Here is a 23,081-nt window from a genome sequence, read left to right as displayed (position 1 = left end):
GCAGGAAATTAGCTACTTTCCAGATGTTTAATATATATTTTACTAGAAGCCAGTCTTGGGACTGTGTAAAAAAACAGTCACTTGTTTCACTCTTCCATACTATTAGAAGTGTTTTTGGCAGGTCCATCTCTGCCATCCTTGCCACAGTCACAACTCTGACCTGGTCAGTAAAAGTGGGAGAGGAATCAACAAGCTGTCCTCTCACCCCTTCCTTATTCTTGCCATGTCATTTGAAAGAGAAGCAGAGCCACTCTTCAGATCATCCTGGGAGAAGGGGAAGTCTTCCTTGCAAGGCACTGTGATACTTGACTCTGGGATTGTAGGGGAGGGAAATGCAGATTCTAGAGAAATATATGTCTGGAGGAAAACGAAGGTTCCTTTTCTGCTAGAAATGAGAGTGCTTTCATCTCCAAAAAGGGATATGCTTGCTGTTCTCTCTGTTTCTTCATGTCATAATTACTCTTGCACCCTACTGTCTGTCTTCAACAAGACCACCAGCTGTTTTCTTTTATTCAGCATCTTACTAAAACTACATCAATAGTTTAGAAAGAGAGATCCTCCTTCCTAAATCATATATCTAGTGAATGCTGATAAAAGAAACATATTACATGGTTTCTTATTTGTAAGAAAACAGACAGACTTTTGCAAAAAAGCCCCAAATGCCTCAGAAATAATTGAATAATTTGAGGATTTAAAAATTCTACATTCTGTTATGTATCAGCAAAAGTATATTGACTCTTACTGCTTTTAAGTTAAGTATAAATGTATTATACCATCACATGCATACTGATGTTGAAATAGGCTGTGCTTATATGCGTCAAGACATATAGGGTTAATGAGTTAACACCATTGCTTTAAACTACTCCTGGAAAATCTTTGGCTACTAATTCAGGGCCTACAGTAAGGTGTAATTTATTTATCAAATTAATATGACTATCCATCTCATACAAAATGATTTGGGTAATGTAAAATAAAACTATTAAAGTCAAACATAAAATCCATTTGAAATCATTAAATAACTAACATAAGTACAAACAAGATTTCAATAGGGTTAATTAAGGTGTTATACATGGTTCAACTAACACTACTGCCAAGGGGTTTCCCAGGCTTGATGAAAAAACTACATTTTATGGGCTTTCCAAAAGGTTGTAAAGTATTGGCGAGATATGATGTTCCAGAAGATAAGTGCCACAGTAGAAAGGCCTCAATTCCTAGGTCTCATTCAATGCCTCTTAATGGACCTGATGGGTAGAAAATAGAAGTAACTGGGGAGACTTGGTCCCTCAGATAACCTGGCCCCATGTCATATAGAGCTTTAAAGGTCAAAAATGTTACTTTGAATTATACCCAGAAGTAAACTGGCAACCAAGGCAGCTCATGAAAAGAAGTATAATGTATCTCCTTCTTGGGACATCCATAACTGCCGTACTACTATTTTGCACCAACTGAAGCTTCCAGATACTTTTCAGGAGCAGCCCTATTTAGAGCATGTCACAGTAGTCCATTCGGGAAATGAGCAGGACATGAATAATTGTTTGTTTGTTTGCTTGCTTGCTTGCTTATTTATTTGTCAATTGCTTACAAGATAATAGATATAAGTAAAAACATAGTTATGAATACATGGCTACATATAAGAAAAATAAAAAAATAAAAGAAACAATACAACAGGGACAATAGACACGTTGGTGCGCTTATGCACGCCCCCTAAAGACCTCTTAGGAAAGGGGTGACATCAATAGTAGACAGTCTAAGGTTAAAGTTTTTGGGGTTTGGGGAAGAAACCACAGAGTCAGGTAGAGTATTCCAGACATTGACCACTCTGTTGCTGAAGTCGTATTTCCTGCAATCAAGTTTGGTGCGATTAACCTTGAGTTTGTATCTATTGTTTGCTCTTGTGTTGTTATGGTTGAAGCTGAAGTATTCATTGACAGGTAGGACATTATATACTATAGTTAGATCGGACCAAAGGCGGCACAGTTGTAGGTTTTCTAGGTCTAGAATTTCGAGTCTGGTGGCATAAGGTATTCTGCAACGAGTAGAGGAGTGGAGAACTCTTCTTGTGAAATATTTCTGGACTTTCTCAACTGTGTTAATATCAGATACGTAATGCTGGTTCCAGACTGATGAGCTGTATTCGAGTATTGGTCTAGCAAATGTTTTGTATGCTCTAGTTATGAGTGTAATATTACCAGAGAAAAAGCTACGTAAGATAAGGTTAACAACTCTTAACATCTTTTTGGCTATGTAGTTACAATGGGCTCTAGCACTTAGGTCATTAGAAATGAGTACTCCAAGATCCTTGACAGAGTTTGGATCATTAACAAGTTCTTGACTATTCAGCCTGTATTTTATTTTCTGATTTTTTTTTGCCAATATGTAGGACAGAGCACTTATTTGTTGAGATTTGAAGTTGCCATTTGTTTGACCATTCTATGTTCAAGGTCTTTTTGAAGGGTAGCAGTATTGTCTGGATGTTGAATAGCTTTACATTGTCAGTGAAGAGAATGCAGTTGCCTCTTGATATGATCACAGAGGTCATTTATGTAGAGTATGAAAAGAATTGGTCCTAGAACACTGCCCTGGGGGACACCACTGTTGACAGGTACAGAATTTGATAGGACGCTCCCAATTTTGACCATTTGTTGTCTGTTTGACAGGAATGCTTCTATCCAGTTATGCAGTTGTCCAGAGATACCATAAGATTTTAGTTTTAGGAGTAGTTTGTCGTGTACCACTGAAACAAAGGCTTTACAGAAGTCTATGTAGATTGTGTCTATTGCTTTTCCCTGATCGAGTTGTGTAGTCCATATGTTTTTGCAGTGTAAGAGTTGCAGATTACAAGTTTTTTTCTGAAACCAAATTGTTTATTAGAGAGTAGGTTGTTTGTTTCTAAGTGGAGGATGATGGATTGGTTAATAATTGATTCCATGACTTTACAGGTGATGAAGTATAAAGAAATTGGTCTGTAATTTTCAACTAGGCTGGGATCTCCCTTTTTGAAGATGGGGATGACCTTGGCTTGTGACCATAGTTTTGGCAAGGAGCTGGTCCTGAAAGATTTTTTGAAGATTATGCTTAGAGGTTCGGCTATCGCAGTGGATAGCTTTTTTAAGAAGTAGGCACATATTCCGTCCAGATAGATATGGTTTTAGATTGCATAGTGCTTTTTCAACGTTGTCTTCTATAAAATCGATATGTGTTAGATCATTGTGGTTGTCTGTGGTTCGATAAGGAAATACTGGGCATGATCCATTGCTGTTTACAAATGCTGAGCCAAAGATTGTGTTAAAGAGGTTGGCTTTAATAGTGTCATCATTGCAGTCTTTACCATCAGGTCTTTTCAGGGGTGGGATGGACCTTGAGTCTTTTAGTCTGTTGTTTACAAAATTATAGAAAGCGCGGGTGGAATTGGTGCATAGAAGGTTTTCTTCTTGTTTAATGTGATAATTGGTGCATTCAGTTTTTATCTGGTGACATAAATTTTTGTATCGGCTTTTAAAGTTGGCAATGTGACTAGATATGGTTTTTTTTGCCAAAGTGATTTCTTTTTGGATTGAAGCTTCCTTATTGTTATGGGTAATTTGTTTTTTCTGGTTTTGGGAGTTGTTAATGGTACATATAGTTTGATGACTCTTTTGACTTCAAGTAAAAAATATGTTGTAATGGTCTTCTACAGTATTGCATCCAGTTAATAGAAATTGCCAATCAAGGGATGAGAGATCGTTGTTTATAAGATCATAGTTGCCTTTTTTGAAGTTATAATTGGGGATTCCGTCGTTGTGATGATTTTTGTGTGGATGTATGTTGAGACAAAAGTCAATCATGTTGTGGTCACTGTTGGAAAAGGGTTCTTTAATTTGTATTCCATAAATTGAATTCAAACTATTGCAGAAGATGAGATCAAGGCAGTTGTTAAGTCTGGTGTTGTTGATTATTAGTTGTTCTAGTCCCAGATTTGTTACTGCATTGTAGAAGGTTGCATGTGTGGGTTCAGTTTTACATTCGTTAAGGGTCCAGTTAATATGAGGTAGATTGAAGTCATCAAGAAAGATAAAAGCATGTGGGCAGGATGCTGCCCATGTTAGTAGTGTATTTAGCTTGTTTGCATGTTCGATGTCATAATCAGGGGCTCTGTAACATAGTAAGAACCGAAATGTGACATTTAAGGACAGTTCACAGACGATGGTCTCAGGAATAGCAAGCTCCTGGGTAACTGGGATGTTTTTTAGATGTAGGGACTTTTTATAGAAGATAGCAACACCACCTTCTCTATGGATTTCATGATCTGATCAGTAAACATGGTAGTCGCTGAAGGTCTTGGGTCTGCCGCAAAGGTGCTTGGTAGGAGTAGGGAGCTCTCCGCGCTCTGCCATGATCACCCATTAGGAGCAGCTGGTGGTGAGGAATTGCTGCCCGCGGGGCGCTCCTAACGGCAAGTCCCCCCGCCCTTCCCCCTTCAGCGCCTGCCGCTGTTGATTTCCCTTCTGCCCATGCCGCCGCCACGTTTGGAGCTGCCACTTCCACGTTTGGAGCACCACTGCTGTGCGGAGCACCGCTGCCATTTGGAGCTGCCGCTTCTGCATTTGGAGCTGCCTCTGTGTTTGGAGCTGCCCCTTCCACGTTTGGAGTGCTGCCGCTGTTTGGAGCACTGCTGCTGTTTGGAGCTGCCGCAGCGTTTGGAGCTGCCACTTCCGCGTTTGGAACCCCACCGCTGTTTGGAGCATTGCCGCTGTTTGGAGTTGCGATGTCCACATTTGGAGCTGCCGCCGCGTTTGGAGCTGCCACTTCCGCGTTTGGAGCACTGCCGCTGTTTGGAGCACCACCACCATTTGGAGCGCCGCCGCCACTCCAAACATGGCAGCAGCTTGAAACACGGAAGTGGCAGCTCCAAATGTGGCGGCGGCACTCCAAATGGCGGCGGCATTCCAAACACGGAAGCGGCAGCTCCAAACGTGGCAGCGGTGCTCCAAATGGCAGCAGCACTCCAAATGGCAGTGGCGCTCCAAACACGGAAGCGGCAGCTCCAAACGTGGCGGTAGAATGGGCAAAAGGGAAAGCAACAACAGAGGGTGCCAAAGGTCTTGGGTCTGCAGCAAAGGTGTTTGGTGGGAGTAGGGAGCTCCCTGCACTTCGCCATGATCACCTGTTAGGAGCTGTAGATGAGGATGCAAGGGGGCGAATTAAGTCACCCCCGAAAAGACGGCCTAGCTGTTTTTTCGGGGCCCAGCCTTATTTTGTGAGAAACACTGTATTATATATTATATTATATATTATACTATTATATATTATATATTGTGAGCAGAGCTTCACAATCCAGGTACAATAAGCACACAATATGAATTTGTGCACATGACACCAAGTGCTAGTTACTACATGGGTGCTGCATATTGAACCAACTGGTTTTCCCAGAATCTTTAAAGGCAGTCCCATGTAGAATACATTCTAATTGGCTTGCAATCACAGCACAAGTGAGTGTCTGTCACAAAGTCTTCTCTCTCCAGGAAGAACTACTGCTGGTACACCAACCAATGTTTGGGAAAGGTCCACATCACCATAGCCTCCACCTGCCCATCCAGTTGAAGCTAGAAATTAAGGAAGATCTCAAATCATGAAACTGCTCCCATGGGGGCAGTATCATTTCTTTGGGATAAAATACCAGAGTTGGCAGAGAATCTCACTGAAAAAAATATACCTCTATCTTGCTTGGGTTCAGCTTCAACCTTAATGCATAAATTGATATGATGTGATACGGCCAGGGGATCACTAGAATTATTAGGATTAATCTTCAAGACTTTAGTCACAGGCTTTTTGTGCTGTCACCACAGGAATTTCTAAGATAATGCATTTGTTATTCAACCATTTGAGACTTGACCATGACATGCAAATCCAGTTTATAACTAAAAACATGTTACATGGTAAGAACCTGAATGAGAGCTTTCATTGTAAAAGGGATATTTGATTAATTAATTCTAAGATTCTGTATTTGTAATGTGCAATATTTGTTTCAATAGTCTTGAATTGCATTTTATCTTTCCTAGCATCCAAATTTCCAGAGAGCCTTATTCCAGCAGGTAATTGGACCATGCAAACCCTGCAGTGATCCTAATCTATCTGTTGCTGAAAAAGGTATTGTCTATTCTACTTTATATATGTTTTATGCAACATATTCAGTTACTGATTTTCCTTTATAAGTTTGATATTAATAGTATTTCATTTTATCTAATACAGAGTTATCTTATCCCAATCTATTATAGATAGTTTATATATCATACTATTTAACCAAGATAATATTTCCCAAACAAAATGTTAAGGAAATAATTTCTGATCCATATAAACAAAAATATATTCAAATTGGATTTTTCAAAATAAATGAATAGCTTTTTCCAACCAGTTGAAAAGACATAGTTAAGAAATTCAAGAAAATTGTGACTGTGAAGTTTTCATTTTCTGATTTATTTATTTATTTTGTGATAAACGGATACACAATAGCTTAAACAAAAAAAGATGTAAAACAGAAAAAGATGTAAAACAGAACATTTATACTGACAAAACATGCAATGAATGGTCATCTGCAGATTATTTGCAGGGTGAGTTGGGCAGAGAGCAAATGATTAAATGTGACTGCACACTTTTTGTACTTGCATTGTCATATCCCACATAAATATGTAGGAGGGAATTTTGTATGGCCATATCACAACACATGCTTTATTTGTCAGATTTTGCTAGAATTTTGATTTGCTACAGGTGCCCTTTAATATGGGCTTTCAAGGTAGACATCATTTTACTGAGTTTTATTCTGGCAGAAGTCACCTATCATCAAAATGACATCCCGGGTTGTCTGGTATTTAAATAATATACTAACACAGTAGAATATTCACAATTCATACATTGATTTTCTACCATCTCTCTGTATTCCCAAATTCTCCAGAGGATTAATATATAAAATATTTAGGAAGCAAGCATTAGGCTTTTAAGAGAGTCACTGGGAGGGAAAAATCTGTTGTTAAGTGAAGCAGTTATTAAATGAGGCATCATGTGACCACACTGATTTAAGACCTTTATGTTATGGTTGTTAAGCGAATCATTGCAATCATTAAGTAAGATATCATGTGATTGTGATTTGTGCTCTTCCTGGCTGATTTCTCCATTAATTTTGCTTGTTGGAAGCCTGCTGGGAAGATTTCAAAATGCAATCAAGTGATCTCAGGACACAGCAACCTTTGTAAATGTGAGCCGGTTGCCAAGCATCTGATTCGCAATCACATGGACTGCAGAGGTGGTACGACAGTCATAACTTTGAAGATAGGTTGTATGTCACTTTTTCAGTTCTGTTGTAACTTTGAACCATTGTTAAACAAATAGTCATGAGTCAAGCACTACCGATGGTGGTAACGAAAGTCTGAGAGCCAGCTTGGTATAGTGGTTCAGGCGTAAGGTTAGAATAACAATAGCAATAACACTTAGACTTATATACAGCTCCACAGTGCTTTATGGCACTCGCTGAGTGGTTTGCAACACCATCATATTGCGCCCAACAATCTGGGTCATCATTTTACTGACCTCTGAAGGATGGATAGTTGAGTCAGCCTTGATTCCCATCAGGATTGCATTCCTGGATGCGGGCAGAGTCTGCCTGCAACATTGCATTCTAACCACTGAGCTACTACAATTATAACATATTCAGAGTGTTGAAAGAATACTGAGCTATTACAAATAGGTTCAGTTCAAAATTAGATACAGTCATAATAAACTTACCTTGGACATAGAACAGTAGCTTAATCCAGGTATGAATGACTATTAACTCTCATTATATTTGTAGTAAAAATAGATTTATTAAGAAATACATTGGTAGGAAAGCCTCATTCCTATTTGAAGTACATTTGGAAGAGAGAAAGCGAAAACAAGAAGATTCCTGATCTTGCTTTGTTAAGCATAGTTGAGATGAGAGACAGACACAGAGACAGTGAATAAGGAATTTCTCCTTACCTATTTCTTGTCATTTGCCTTAGTAGCCAAAAGGCTCATAGATATAAATCTCCAAAATTATGTTCATAAAGATTATATAATAAATTATAACTTAATTTAAATTATATAAATTATAATTAGGCAGCAATCATATTACTAGCTTTTTATGAAATGATGCTATTTAATCCTTCACTGTAAATAAGCAATTAAAATCAGTTGTCCAATAGCAAACAAGATATTTTCAAGTGAACTATGAAACAGAAATGGCATCTGATGGTATAGGAGATTGTGTTGAGGCTGACAAAGAAAGCAGAATATCTCTGAATACAAAAAATAGCAAATGTGGGATTTCATCAAGGGCTTCTCAAATAAGTAGACTTAATCCTCCATAAAAACATTTTCTGGAAAAAAATTTTTTGAATAGAATAGAATAGAATAGAATAGAATAGAATAGAATAGAATAGAATACTTCATTGGCCAAGTGTGATTGGACACACAAGGAATTTGTCTTGGTGTAAATACTCTCAGTATACATAAAGAAAAGGTACATTCGTTAAGAATCAAGAATCATAACATACAACACTTAATGATAGTCTTAGGGTACAATCAACAATCAAATCATACTAGGAAATAGTCAAGTGGGAGGGGATGGGTGATAAGGAGTTGTGAGAAGATTAACAGTAATAGTAGTGCAGACTTTGTAAATAGTTGAACAGTGTTGAGGGAATTATTTGTTTAGCAGAGTGATGGCTTTCCGGAAAAAAATGTCCTTGTGTCTAGTTGTTCTGGTGTGCAGTGCTCTATAGCGTTGTTTGAGGGAAGGAGTTGAAACAGTTTATGTCCGGGATGTGAGGGATCTGTAAATATTTTCACAGCCCTCTTTTTGGCTCCTGCAGTATACAGGTCCTTGATTGAAGGCAGGTGGGTAGTAATTATTTTTTCTGCAGTCCTAATTATCCTCTGAAGTCTTTGTCTGTCCTGTTGGGTTGCAGGACCAAACCAGACAGTTATAGAGGTGCAAATGATAGACTCAATAATTCCTCTGTAGAACTATATCAGCAGCTCCTTGGGCAGTTTGAGCTTTCTAAGTTGGCACAGAAAGAACATTCTTCGTTGTGCTTTTTTGATTATGTTTTTGATGTTAGGTATCCATTTTAGGTCATGTGATATAGTAGAACCTAGAAATTTGAAGGTCTCTACTGTTAATACTGTGTTGTCTAGTATTGTAAGAGGTGGTAGTATAGGAGGGTTTCTTCTAAAGACAATCTGTCTTACCAAAGTCATTAATAAATGTGAACTGGAGGGATCGAAACTAAATTCTCAATATTCTGTATTCTAATCTCTAATTTTTGTCATTAAAAGTCATTAAAGATCTGTGTTAATTTTGCTCTCTTAATCATGTCCTTCAGTTAATAGGCTTGAGAAACAGAGATTGGGACTATTGAAATATGGAATCGAGCCCCAGAGCACAACAGAGTTTTAAACAAAAAGTGCACATTAAAAATTGTCTTAAATCACTTTTGAGATCAAATATATTTTGTTGTATTTTTATTACTAAAATTGGGCATTAAAAAGTGTCTTATATAAATAAAATGCATGGTATATTGTTGATATATAAAAACATTTCACTTCTGCCTTTAGATAAAACAAAATCGCTTGAAATTCTACAAAAAGCAGCTTAGGTCATGATAAGAGCAGAAAACCTGCTAAAATAGAAAGCAACAACTATATTGATTTTGAAAAATTGACTTTGCCTCCTCATTATGAAAATGGAGTGGATTCTAAAACTGCAAATTGTCATCCTTTCTTTTTCAACTACAGTATTCCTTCAAGTGACAAAGTGATGATGTATGAGACTTTGGCTAATATTCTCTATCAGATTTGCTTAAGATTGTGCTTGTTTAGCAATCAAAGCAGCAATTCTTCAGACATATTCAGTGAAAAATCTTGTGGATTTAAAGCAAGTTTTTAGGAAAGATCTAATTTGGAATGTAATATAATTTCAGCATAAATTTTATTTGGTGAAATACTCTGATGTCATGATTATTGAGAAAATTTTCAAAAACATTGTGGCACAGTAATAGGCTTTATTGTGCATATTGTTGTTTCTTTTCCTTTTTTGGCTTTTTTATCTTGATTTTCAAAGCAAACAATTACTTACCTGTATTTTACTGGTTTTCAGAGTTGTTCTGTTTTTTTCATTAAAAAACACTATTGTTTCTTATCATCTACCATCCATCTTCCTGGATGAATATATGTAATGTATTAGCATGGAGCCAATCCCAAAATATTCCAGAGACTGAAGAAAATAAGCCTGACCCATGGTAAAGAAATGGTCAGGGGGTCTACAAAAGAACCCTATAATGATGCCTAGATAAATCATGTGAAGGCCAACACAGACATTTTTATGACTTCTCTAGAAATTATTTTAAAATTAATGGAGGAAAATATTTTCCTGGTTCATTTGGCTGACAGTTAATCTAAACCTTGAAAACTTCAGAAAACTGTGAATGTGCTTTGGGACTGGACTTAGGTTTTTAAATGATGTAAGGTAACTTGATGTATTGCTGTAGGTTTTAATGCATAAATATATATTGAGCTCAAATTATTTTTGAAAACAAATATTACTTTGAAATTTTTATCATCCTTCCAAGAACAATCAAATACTAAAAAGTAATTGAGATTTCAGATGTGGATTACTAATGAGCCTGTTTTCTTGCCATGGGAACCTTCATACAATATCAGCTGTTGGTAAAATTCTGCTGCCTTTACTTTTAACTTCCATTTTATGTTTATTAAAAACATTAGACTATATTTACCTAATAACATTGATTCTGAAAGTGAGTGTTCAACTGTTAGGATTAACATTTATTTTGAATAGCAATGCACAAATTAAGAAGTATGAAAAAGTCAGTGATTCTGCCCTATCTGACTTCCCTTAAAGGCCACTATTTACTACACTTTGATGCCTTCCATCATCATCTTAATGACGCTCCCCCAGCACTGCCTGCACGAACACTGCGCAAGGTAAATGTTTTGTCATATTTCAGAACCTTCTATCCAGCCAGTTAATGATATATCATTTCTTTTGGAGGAAGAATGGCACATAAAATGAACACATTATTGACATCTCTTATCTGTCATATTGTATCACCCTAAAATTGCTTAGATTAGAATTTTAAAATATACCTGTTATACCCAGTTTTGGAGAGATTAAAAGCAAAAATCAGTATCACTAAGAGAAACAAACTGTGTAAGCTATATAAAGGTCTCCTGGGTTATTTGAAAATAAAATGCTAAAAAGTGAAATACATCACCAGGATGTTCAAAAGGAAAAAAAAATAACATTCCTATTTTATGTAAGCTGTTCACCTTGAACAAGTTGAAATAAATTCTGTTCAATTTTTGTTCATGCTCCCATGTGAGAGGATGAAAGTTTCCTCCTAGCTCAATAGGTACTGGGGAAGGAAAATTAATTTTATCTGCAACTGAGCTGGGCTTTCAAAATCAAGGGAGGTTATACACAATATATTCTATACTTGGCTGAACATCTGAGACACCACTGACAAACAAGTCTTTTCTTAGCACATATTTTCATTTCCAGTTATTCAAGCATATTAATTAAAATAAATTAATTAGGTCCTTAGAAAGGCCTGTTTATTATATTTATTTTGTTTTCCAGAATTTGTCTATTTCCCAAAAACTCCATCTTGATTTCGCTTCGAATTATCACTCCACCGAGTTGACCTATAAATTCTTAAAGATTATTTTTCCTCTCTACTCTTGTTTCAAATCTCTTTTAAATGATGGATTCACATAAGCAGCTAGTGAGGCTGTTATGATAGCTGTAATATTCTTTCCCAATTTCTCAAAGTTTTTTTTAATGTGTCAAATGTGATGACTTTTTCAATCATTATGTAGCTTTTTCTGTAGAACTATAAAAATCATTGGTCTATTTTTTCTAATAACAGCCATTTTATTAGGTATGAAAACAGTAGTAAAAAAGAGTTTACTCTTGTTTTGCCGTAAATCTTTGATTTCATCCTTAATTCTTTGATCCCTAATTCTACAGTATTAACACATGGTTTGTCTCAGATTTGTTTTGCAAATCCAGTTGATCTTTCTACTAGAACACTGAACAGTCTGCATTTCCATTAATCTCTTATTTTATGTATTCAATTGATTTTAAAACTCTTCAATTAAAATCCTAATGTTTCAAATACAAATGACCCCTTAATCCATTTTAAAGGTTTCTTCTTATGTGCATCTATCTAGATGATAGTTAGAATCATCTTTTTATTGCCTATGAAAAAATGGGGGAAATGTATGTGCCATTTTTGCCATCTTTCATATAGGTAAATGCTAATGTGATGTAAAGCACCTACAAAACCTACTCATTTGAAATTTTCCATACTTGAATAAAAGCTGAATGTTCTATTTTGTATGCAAATTGCATCCATTTCACCAAAAAATTACCCTTAGAAACAAAAAGTCTTGCCTAGAAATTGTACATATTTAACTAAAAGTCAGTTGCTTCATGTCAAATGATGATATAGAAGACAGATTTATAGCAATGAAGAATTTGGATGTCCAAACGAAGATTCACATTCAGTCTTTAAACAATATTGAAAGGCTCTGAAACAGTGTGTTTCTTTTTTAGCCATTCAGTCCTAAAACTAAATTCAGTCCATTTAGTCAGAATAGTAAAATGTATTGTGTAAGAGGATAAAACATGCATGCTTTTTTGAATATTTTGCTTGGTCCAATTATAAGGACGTTGTTCAGCTGTAGATTTTGTCCTTTTCATTCAATATTACCTAATAAAACTGTTGACTTTTTGTGATTTTTTTCGGTTCACCAAAAATATATACAGATTGGATAATGTTGCCATCACAAACAAGTGTAGCATTTTAGAAGCTTAGAGGAATCATATATGCTTCTTTTTAATTGAGATAAAAATCAAGGATATCACTACTGTAAAATGAGCTGAAAATAGGAATAATATTTTTTTAATCTATTGCAAATGTAAAGTATTTACCATGGAACTACATGAAACTCTTTATATGTTCTAATATGTACATGCCTGTCTCTTTTGCTTTGCTTTTCCATTTAAATAGTCTCCTCTTCACCCGATACCTGCATCCCCCACCAGTCCCCAGTCTGGCCTGGATGGAAGCAATTCCACTCTTTCTGGTAGCGCTAGCAGTGGTGTTTCCTCACTAAGTGAAAGTAATTTTGGCCATTCATCTGAGCCCCCTCCTCGAACAGACACCATGGATTCTGTCCCGAGCCAGGCGTGGAACACTGATGAGGACTTAGAGACGCCCTATCTCCCTGTCAGGTACAGTCTCTCAGAACCTGATGTTTTAGAAACTCTCAAAACCCAGCCATGCCGAAGCCACTCCGCTCCATCTGGAGTCATTCCTCAGGACACTATGGACCCTCCAGCTCTACCCCCTAAACCTTATCATTCCCGTCACTCAAATGAAGAAGGAATGATTCTGGAAGAGGATGAAAAATATCGAGCAATGCATCGCAAAATTGCCCAACCAGCTATTGGTGCAAAAGAGGAGCAGTCAAGGGTGGCATGGGAGCATGGCATCAGTGAGCAGTAGGCAAGATTTTCAGAGTATAGTTTGTATGATCATTCCAGGTTTTAGAACCAGAACAGTGTGTGAAAAAGCAGAGAAGTTGATTATTTTTCTTTTGCTCTGTGAGATTGACTGGAATCAGAGACTGAGCCAGCATGTAAAAAACTGCTGCTTTTCTTTTTATTTAATTTTATACTTTCCAGGTTTTTAGTGTTTGGGATTTGTTCTTTTTCCCACACTGGATGCGACATTCCTTCTACAATTTCAGATAACAGGAAGAATTGAATGACACAAGGGGAAGCGGCATGGGATTTTTACAAGCTTTCCTCTTGGTTTGAAGATGTGCACAAATCGAAGCAGTTCCTCTAGGAATGTGTTCATTTGTTGTGTTAAATGGATTTGGAGATTCCATGAAATGTCAAGCCAGAAGGTGCAGTTTAAAGTTTTAAGTACAGTGAATTCTGCTTTTGAAGATAACTGGATCCTTCAGGCTTCAGGCATATGAACTCTTTTGTGGTGATCTCCTTGCACTGCCTCAGGAATGCTGAAGCAATCTGACTTACGTTCGCTTGCTATTGCTTATTTTACATATTTCCTAGTTTGCTAGACTTTTTAATTCATTTTTTTTTTCTCATCATGGTGTATTCAAACAACCTGTAGCCCATTTTTGGCCAGCTGTGCCTAAAGAAGCTTTTGGCCCCAGCATTCTTTTTTTCTTAAAAAATGGTGTTGCCAAAAGCCAATTCAGGATTGGCAAAGGAATAACTATGAATCAGCAGCTGGAAATCTGGTTTAGAATAAAATAAAAGGAAGATCTGAGTGCATACTTGAGGTTTGCCTCCAACGTCTTATATCATGTTTTCGAAAGACTTTCAGATCACCAAAAAAATAAAAACCCTGTTCCAGTGGGTAAAGGTAGAGGTATTAAAATTGTGACTAATTGAAAGACATTGACATACAGAGAAAGGAGCTACTTAATTTGTATTCAAGAACTAGTTCTGCCAATTAATTTAACATGTTGCCATTATACATTTTCACCAAAGGAATCATGAAACATCGTGCCATATATTATGCAGTAGTTGATAGCGTAACTAAACTTGGAAAAGTGTATGAAAATATATGAAAGGAATACACACATTAAGCAATATGGCAAACTTATAATGCAAAATAGTTTTATATTGATAACTGAAGAATTTTAATCAATGCTTCATTTTCTTACAATTCATTCCAGGTTCTTAAAATGGAAAATATAAAGGGAAAAGCTTTAAGATCCAGATTCTTTTTTGTTTTTTGCCCAGTCTTTGGAAAGATAAACATTTAATTTATTTGTACATTTTTCACAAGCACATTGTGAAAAATGTATAAATTGATGGATATACCACAAAAGTATGAACTAAATTATGAATCACTTAATACTTTAGGATCCTATTCACTATAATGGATTTACTGTGTTTCTCCCACAAAAGTCAATTAAGATGTCTATCCATTAATAGAACATGCAACATTGGTAGAATGGATTCTCCTTCTTGTGCCCTTTATACTCGCAAAATGTACTCTTCTTTGAAGCAGACTTGAGGAGTATAAAAGTGCAAAATAGCCAACGTATGAGTAAAGGTCTGCTTGTGATATGTAAACAGAATTTAGGAAAAAATCAAATTTAAAATCTTCATTTCTATAATCAGTGAATCATTATTTGTAGGGAAAAAAGGAAGCAAATCTAAAGACCGAGGTTACAGTATCCACAGCTTCCTACAGCTGAAATTGCTTTTCATGAAAGTACAGGTAGTCTTCAACTTGCAACCATTTGTTTTAACAACCACTTGAAGTTATGACATCGCTGAGAAAACTGATTATTAATTGGTCTTAGCACTTACAGCAGTCCCCACGATCATGTGATCAAAATTGGGCGCTTGGCACCTAGCCTGTATTTATAATGGTTGCAGCATCTCAGGGTCACGTGTTCATGATTTGTGATCTTCCCGGGGGTTTTCTACAAGCAAAATCAATGGGAGAAGCTGGGGTTTCACGTAATAAACAGAGCAAACAAAGGTAGTAAAATCAATTGTGACTCACTTAATGATTGCACTGTTTAGCAACAGATCATGACAAAAAAGGTAGTGAAATTAGGAATGACTCACTTAATGATTGCATCATCTAGTAATGGAAGCTCCTCTCCCAATTGTGGTCAAAAGTTGAAGACTACCTGTAGTTGTTCAGTTACTTCCCTCAAGGTTTCTTCTGTGCAAAACATGTTAAGCTCTTAAGCGAAGTGACATGAAAAAAATATTTTGTTTACAATCAGTTCTTAACTTGGTCCCATTAGCAGCATTTCCCCATTGGTGCCCCCATCTACAAAAGCACAGTAGAAAATATAAGTTTCAAATTTTAGAACATCAAACATCCAGGCATCCTAAAATTCACTCATCCAAAACCCCAGCAGGATTCTTGAAGCATATAATCTTTTTGAAGTTTGAAGAGAGTGGCAGCACATTCCCAAGCATGTTTCAATAAAATATTTGTTTAAATTCACTGAGTCTTATTCTATAGTAAGTGATGGTTAGAGGATTGTATTCTGGATGTTAAATATATATCTTGGATTTTTTTAATGGGCCATATAATATTTAATAAATTTATATAGCTGGCTGTCTACTAATGGAAACTCTGGGTGACAACAAAAGGCAAAATATAACTCACAAACCAGTCGAGGCCACTTAACACTTTACAGCTCCTCCCCCAGACACAAGTCAAGCTCCATTGATACTGTGACCTGAGTGCCTAAAGGAAAAGCCAGGTTTTCACAGACGTCTAGAAGCAAAAACGTTGAACTATTTCAATGTCCAGAGGGAGGTTATTCCATCAGAGAGGTGCCATAACAGAGAAGGCACCCTTCCTAGGATCTACCAGGTGACTTGTTTCCCACTGAAAAGATTTGGAACATGTCCAACTTTATGTATCTAGTGGAACAGGAAGAAACAAATGGTATTGCAAGTAACCTGGCTACATGCCTAGTAGATAAGGTTAACAACCAGTACCTTGAATTGCAATTGGAAGCCTGCTGGGAACCAGTGAAGTTTACATAGCAGCATACTGTATTGCATCAACAACTGTATGTGCCACTGCATTGTGAGCTAGTTGAAGCTTGCAAATGCTCTTCAAGGGCAGCCTCATATAGAACATGTTGCCGTAAGTCTAAATGGGAATTTGAGCACCAATTTGGTGTACTGAATAAAGAATCAGGCTAAAAACCAGGAGATGAGTTCTAGTTCTTCCATGGGCCCAAAGCCAACTGGGTGACCTTGGCCCAGTCATTTTCTCTCAGCCTAGGAAAGAGGCAATTGTAAACTATTATTGAAAAAACTTGGCAAGAGAACTTCAGGGACTTGTCCAGGAAATCTCCGAGATCTGGATATGATTGACCAGAAGAAAGGAAAATCAGGAGGGTATTAGGGTATTATCTCCCAGTCTAGGAACTAGCACAACTGATACATGTCTCTACTCCAGGGCCTTTTTCCTGCAGCTGCTGTCTGTTCCTCAATCAGAAGTTGAGGACTACCGCAGACTGTACACCGTGAGAATCCCATCCAGCATTAAGAAGAGAGGTTCACTAGATTCAGAGGGCTTTAAAAGCCACAGGTAGTCAAATTTCATCAGTTGAGAAAAAAAACCTGTTCTTCTCTACCAGACTCTCTCAGCATCCAGGTACTGACAGATTACCTCAACAGTATCAATTGGATGGCCCGGGGCAGAGGTATAACTGAGTATCATCAGGATACTGATAATACTTGATTCAGTGCCAACAGATGACCTCACCCAGAGGCTTCATGTAGATGTTAAATAGGGTTTCAAAGACCAAGCACATGCGTATTACCATAATCACCAAGTTCTGTGGAGAAAGGCCCATTTTGATATATTAATATGAATTTTCAGGATCCATTATTTTTCAGTTTCTTTTATGATATTGGTCCGTGTCCATGCAGGTTTGTGATAGCTTTTTAAGGGAAGCATTGTGTATATATATATATGTGCAAAGTATAAAATCAGATTTCCAGTATATTTTAAAAGATAAATGTGAAACTAAGTATTGTATAATTTGGAACTGGAAGATCACAAAATACAGGTAGTCCTCAACTTATGACCAAAATTGAGCTCAACGTTAAGGGAAGCATTTGTTAAATGAGTTTTGCCCCATTGTACGACTTCTTGTCCGTTGTGAATCACCGCAGTTACTAAAGTAATATGGTTAAGTGAATCTGGATTCCCCATTGACTTTGCTTGTCAGAAGGTTGCAAAAGGTTATCACATGACCCCAGGACATTGCAATCATACATAAATATGAACCAGTTGCCAAGCATCTGAATTTTGATCATGTGACTTGGGATGCTATGTTTGTCATGAAAAGCAGTCATAAGTTCCTTTTTTTAGTGACATAACTTTTAACAGTCATTAAATGAACTGTTGTAAGTCGAGGACTACCTGTATATGGGTAGAAGTCAAGCTCTTTATTAGATACCCTATGCTGTATTGCTAAAGTTGCTTATTAATTTTTCAGATTGCCAAATAAGCACTATTGCATGGAATCTATGTGTAAAAGTGGCTTTCTGTAAAAAGCATCTTTTTGGGGGGCGGGTGCAGGTAGCTAATGGAAAATAATCTTTTTTATATTTTTGGACACAAAAATAGCACAATCATGCTGCCTTGAAAAAGGTATAAAGTGCTCCAAAATATGTTGCCTGGAAGAAAAAGTTCAAAGACATTAGTGGTTGGAAAATGGAATGAATTCTTTCCATCATGTATTAGTTATAGAGAATATAGTTAAATTTTGTTATTATAGAGAAAAAAAATCCTTCCCCAGGAAATATCCCCATAATAACTTTGACTCCCCATCCCACCCTTGTCCTCATTTTATTGTCAATGGAGACTAAATAATTTTCTATATGAGGAATAATGAGACTGCAGGAACTTTAGAAAGGGAGTATAATTTGCTTAATTTTCTCTGTATTATGTTTTATGTAGATATCTCAAATGAATGCTGTGTAGTTGTACAGGAAATTGAGCAAAAAATGTATAGATTGTGACGTCTGGTATTCTGCCCTGTAAATGTGTTTTTTAACCTATGCCAATCTTATTTAAACACACACATACACACACAATTAAACCACTTCTCTTTTTATGTATTCTTGTTCCGAAAACCTGTATTAATTGTAAGGAAAACAAACTAAAGGAAAAAAATGTACCAGAATCCTAAAGATATTTGGTTGTATATATTGTGATAGCATGTTTCCGGAATCAACAAATAAGTGATGTGAATTTTAGGTGTAAATATCTGATGTTTTGTTTTGGAAATTTTCTTTCCCCACTCAGCTGCTGTGATGTGGAAATAAAGATTAATACTGATATTAAAAAGCATTGAGAAAATATATATTCTGGATTAGTGATGAAATATTTATTTAGATGGCCATGTATATCATACCAGAGTCTGTATGTACTTAGAAAACTAAAAGAAAAGAATACTCTATATTATTTATATATTAATCAACCAGCCCAAAAGAGAAAAAGCCTAACCCTAAATATTCTTTAAAATGAGTAAAGCAGCATAAAGACAAAAATGATAAAGGAGTTTCGTCTCTGTACTCTGCAGTGGCTCCTGTAGTAGAATTGTATAATTGGGTTTTAAGATAGCAAAATTATGGAGGCAGGCTAGACTTGCTCCCTTACTGAAACCCAGCGAAGACCTAGGCCAGGGGTCTGCAACCTTAAACAATCAAAAAGCCATTTGGACCCATTTCCCACAGAAAACACCGGGAGCCACAAAACCTGGGTGGACATGGCCAACTCAGTGCCACTCCTACCCAGTCACATGACTCTCCAGCCACACCTGCCCAGATTTTGTGGCTCCCAGTATTGTCTTTATTGTGCGAAATGGGTCTCTGTCTCCTCTCCCTTGCGGGAGGGAGGGAACACCTGAACTGGTGCTGAATGGTGGGAATCTGATGTCCCGAGGAAGAGAAAGAGAGAGAACAGATGTGAAAGATCTAAGAACCCTTTAAAAAAAAAACCCAAAGAGTGCATGTTTATAAACCCCCTTCCCAGCCATTCTGCATCTATGTGCAAGAATACGTGTTTGGATATAAAAGACAGCTCTTCCCCATTGAATCTGTGCGTGTTGACACAAGAACAGACAGAACAATGTCTCCTTTGCCCGTGTAGGTGCAAAGCCACTTACCTGGGACAAATTGGGCACATGAACAATTCTTGTGTGCCTGGCAAGGTCCAGTGGGGCAGGCACAGATAAATTACACTCGTCCAGTACTTGGTCTCCAGGATAAGCCAATGCGTGAATGGAGTGACAGGAGCCGCAGCATCTCCAAAGCAGATCAGGTGCAGGACAAACGAGCATGCTGGCAATTGCGGACCCCTTACAGTCAAGGCACGATCTTCTTGCTTGGCAGCCACAGGCCTGTCGCCTCCCTCACCACTGGAGGCTGGGAGAAAAGTGCACATCTTGAATCCGTACACGCCGGTCGCTTGCACTGCTGCTGCAGTGTCAACCAAGGATGGCAGACTAGCAGCACGCTGACCATCAGCTGGGAGGTGGGGCATCACAGCAACTGACATCTGGGGGCGAGAGGGAGCTGCCAGAAGCGTCTGCGAGACCCACCAAGTATAGGGGCAGTTCGCTCCTGCTCTGGAATATGGAGCGAGTCTCCATCCCGTTGCTGTCGTCACCCTTACCTTCTCAAGCCAGGTGACGAGTGACTGGGAGGGGAGGAGTGGGGCCAGCCAGTGAGGGGGGATCACTCAACAGGGAGCTACATCAGGGGGGCAAAAGAGCCGCATGCAGCTCTGGAGCTGCGGGTTGCTGACACCCGACGTAGACAATCTGAAAGATTACTGACCAGTATCACTTCTCTGCCATCCCCACAAGGCACTGGAATGGATATGGATGATTCTCAACCATATCTCAAAATTCATTGATGCAAAGATTGTTAAGGGGGCAAGTAGTTTTTAGACCTTGGAGTCCAAATCCTAAATCTTAATGCAACATATAGAGGATGTTTTCAAAAGAAAGCTAATTACTGGAGTAGCTTTCATTAACTATAGCACATTACACTGTTAACCAGAGGATATTGTTACACAATTTGAATGATATCACCAGAAATAATAAAGCTTACCAGGGTCATTGGCAGCTTCCTTCAGAACTATGACACTGAATGGTACGAATGGTAAGGATAGTAGATGGAGGATTCAGAAGAAAGGGCTGCCACAAGAAAGTATATTGTCTCCAACATTGTATAACATACAAATGATCAACCAGTCCCCAACAACACATATCTATTCAACTATGTAGACGATATAGTAGTGGCCGCATAAGGATCAACTTTTGATGAGGGTAGCTGGGAAACGTATGGTAGCACTTGAAGAATTAGGATTATATTACACTACCAACTATTGAAAGCCCAACCCAAATAAGACCCAAGTATGTGCTTTCCACCTCCAAAATTGATGCAAGTGAAGAGTTGGATGTTATGTGGCAACCAACTACAACACTGTTCAACACCAAAGTATCTTGGCGTGACCCTCTATACCAGAGGTGTCAAACTCATATTGTCATGGCTACATCACAGGACATATCAGGACTTTCCCTCTTCACTAAACTGGCCGTGGGTGTGGCCAGCACATGATGCGTCAGGCCCATGGACCAGGAGTTTGACAGCCCTGCTTTATAGACACTCTTTTAAACAGGATTGCCTAACATTAAGGCTAAAGTCAGCTCAAGGAACAATATAACTAGGACATTGATAAACTAAAATGGGGAGCTCAACCATCTACATTGTGCATATCAGCTTTGGCCTTGAGAATATCTGCAGCAGAGTATGCACTTCAGGGTGGGACGCATCTGACATGTAAACAATGATATTGCTATCAATGAAGCAATATATTTAAATGGCAGGTTGTCTCAAACCTACACCAATTGAGAAAATATATCCTCTCGTTGGTATTGTTCCACCTAAGATCAGCAGAGAAATAGCAGCAGATGCTGAGAGAACTAAGCAAGAAAATGACATCCTCTGAATGGACATATGCCCCACAGCCCATCGACTCAGATATAGGAAGTTTTATAGCAACAACAAACGTTCTTGAGAGTATGCAAGAACAAACGGAAAAATGAAGGGGACTATCAAGCAAGGAACAAAATTAAAGGAGGATATGTGTTAGGAATATAAGTCACCTAACAGGTATTTGGGTTAGAAATATATAAACCAGGAAATATATATAACCATTTTAGTACTATGTCTTTAAGAGATTGCAAAAACTGCAATTGGGTGTGGTTTTTCAAACGGCCATAAGATGGAGCCAGAAACCTGGATTGTTTTAGGATTGAGATTCAGAAGAGTGTATCTTTGTTTCCTTCTGTTGGAAAGTATTGCTGTTCCTCCATTTTTCCTAATTGACTGCTATTTCTGGATTTGATGTAAGTTTGTTACTGACAATGACACTGGAATTTGTTATTGGATTATCCCTGGATTGAAAAACTGACTGATTTACCTGTGAATGATTTTGGATTGCTTGCTTGGACTTTGCTTAACGTTTCTGGAAGTAAAAACCTACATTTACTGTACAGTGTATCTGTGTGCTGTATGTGTATTATTCAAACACTACTCTCAAATACATCTCCCTGTATGCGCTCATTCTCCTAACGGGGAATTACCTCAACAATATGGCTGAAGAATTTGACCTCCCTTATACTTCTTGGAGGACCCAGAATAAGTTGAGAGTTGGAGTGCCTAAATGTAAAACCAATATGCTCAAGTGGAATCTCTTAGCATATAACACCACACTATCTGAATGTAGAGGGACAAAGAGGCTGGCCCATCTGCTGGTATGTCAACTACCAGAAACATGTAGCAATAATGCTTATTTTAGACCAACAACAAACCCAAGAAGGTGGCTTCATTCTGTCAGTTAGGGGAAGAGGAGAAAAGGAAGAGGAGGTGGTTTATTTATATTACTTTAGCATTTTTTAAAATTTTCAACAACTTGGCATTATTCAGGAATATTAGAGATTAACGTTTCAGTTCATTCCCAAAACCACTTTATAAACACTAGAATTTTTTTAAAAAATCAATAATATGGAACAAAGGGGGATGAAATAGAAACAAGTGCCTGAAACAGTGCATATCCATTAATAATGCAAGAATAATTCCACCAGTATAGAGAGCAAAACATCCTGCTACAATAAAATGAAACATTAACGTACTACTGAATAGTAGATGCAGAAAAATAAGAAATTCTGGAATTCTTTTTCTCTATTAAAAATTGAAAAATCTGAAGTCACTGTTTTTCCCGGATCATCATCAATATCTGCATATTTCCATAAAATTTATTTCATTCTAGTTTCGGATTTTTACTTTTTATCATGCATAATGAATGTTGGAAGAAGCTTTTTGAAGGCAGACAAATGAACAATTGAATGAGGCCTATTTTTTTTCTTTTCTTTTTTAAGCATAGCCTTGCTCCTGAATT

General features: G+C 37.5%; 1 protein-coding gene across 7 annotated transcripts in view; it reads left to right on the top strand.

Moving 5' to 3' along the window:
- Positions 1-18,975, top strand: part of DOCK3 (dedicator of cytokinesis 3) — a 177,279-nt gene extending 158,304 nt beyond the window's left edge. For all 7 annotated transcript variants that reach the window (XM_087924051.1, XM_087924049.1, XM_087924050.1 and 4 more), the window contains 3 exons: positions 6,039-6,126; positions 10,910-10,992; positions 13,083-18,975. In XM_087924051.1, the coding sequence (XP_087780177.1) occupies positions 6,039-6,126; positions 10,910-10,992; positions 13,083-13,580 (669 nt within the window). In that variant the 3' untranslated portion in view covers positions 13,581-18,975. The remainder of the gene's footprint in view (positions 1-6,038; positions 6,127-10,909; positions 10,993-13,082) is intronic.
- The last annotated feature ends 4,106 nt before the right edge of the window (positions 18,976-23,081 follow it).

The sequence above is a fragment of the Pseudonaja textilis genome, chromosome 2 (assembly GCF_049901715.1).
Source record: "Pseudonaja textilis isolate UNSWEBS1 chromosome 2, rPseTex1.2, whole genome shotgun sequence".
In the NCBI taxonomy this organism is placed as follows: domain Eukaryota; kingdom Metazoa; phylum Chordata; class Lepidosauria; order Squamata; family Elapidae; genus Pseudonaja; species Pseudonaja textilis.
This window is presented reverse-complemented; position numbering and strand designations above follow the sequence as displayed.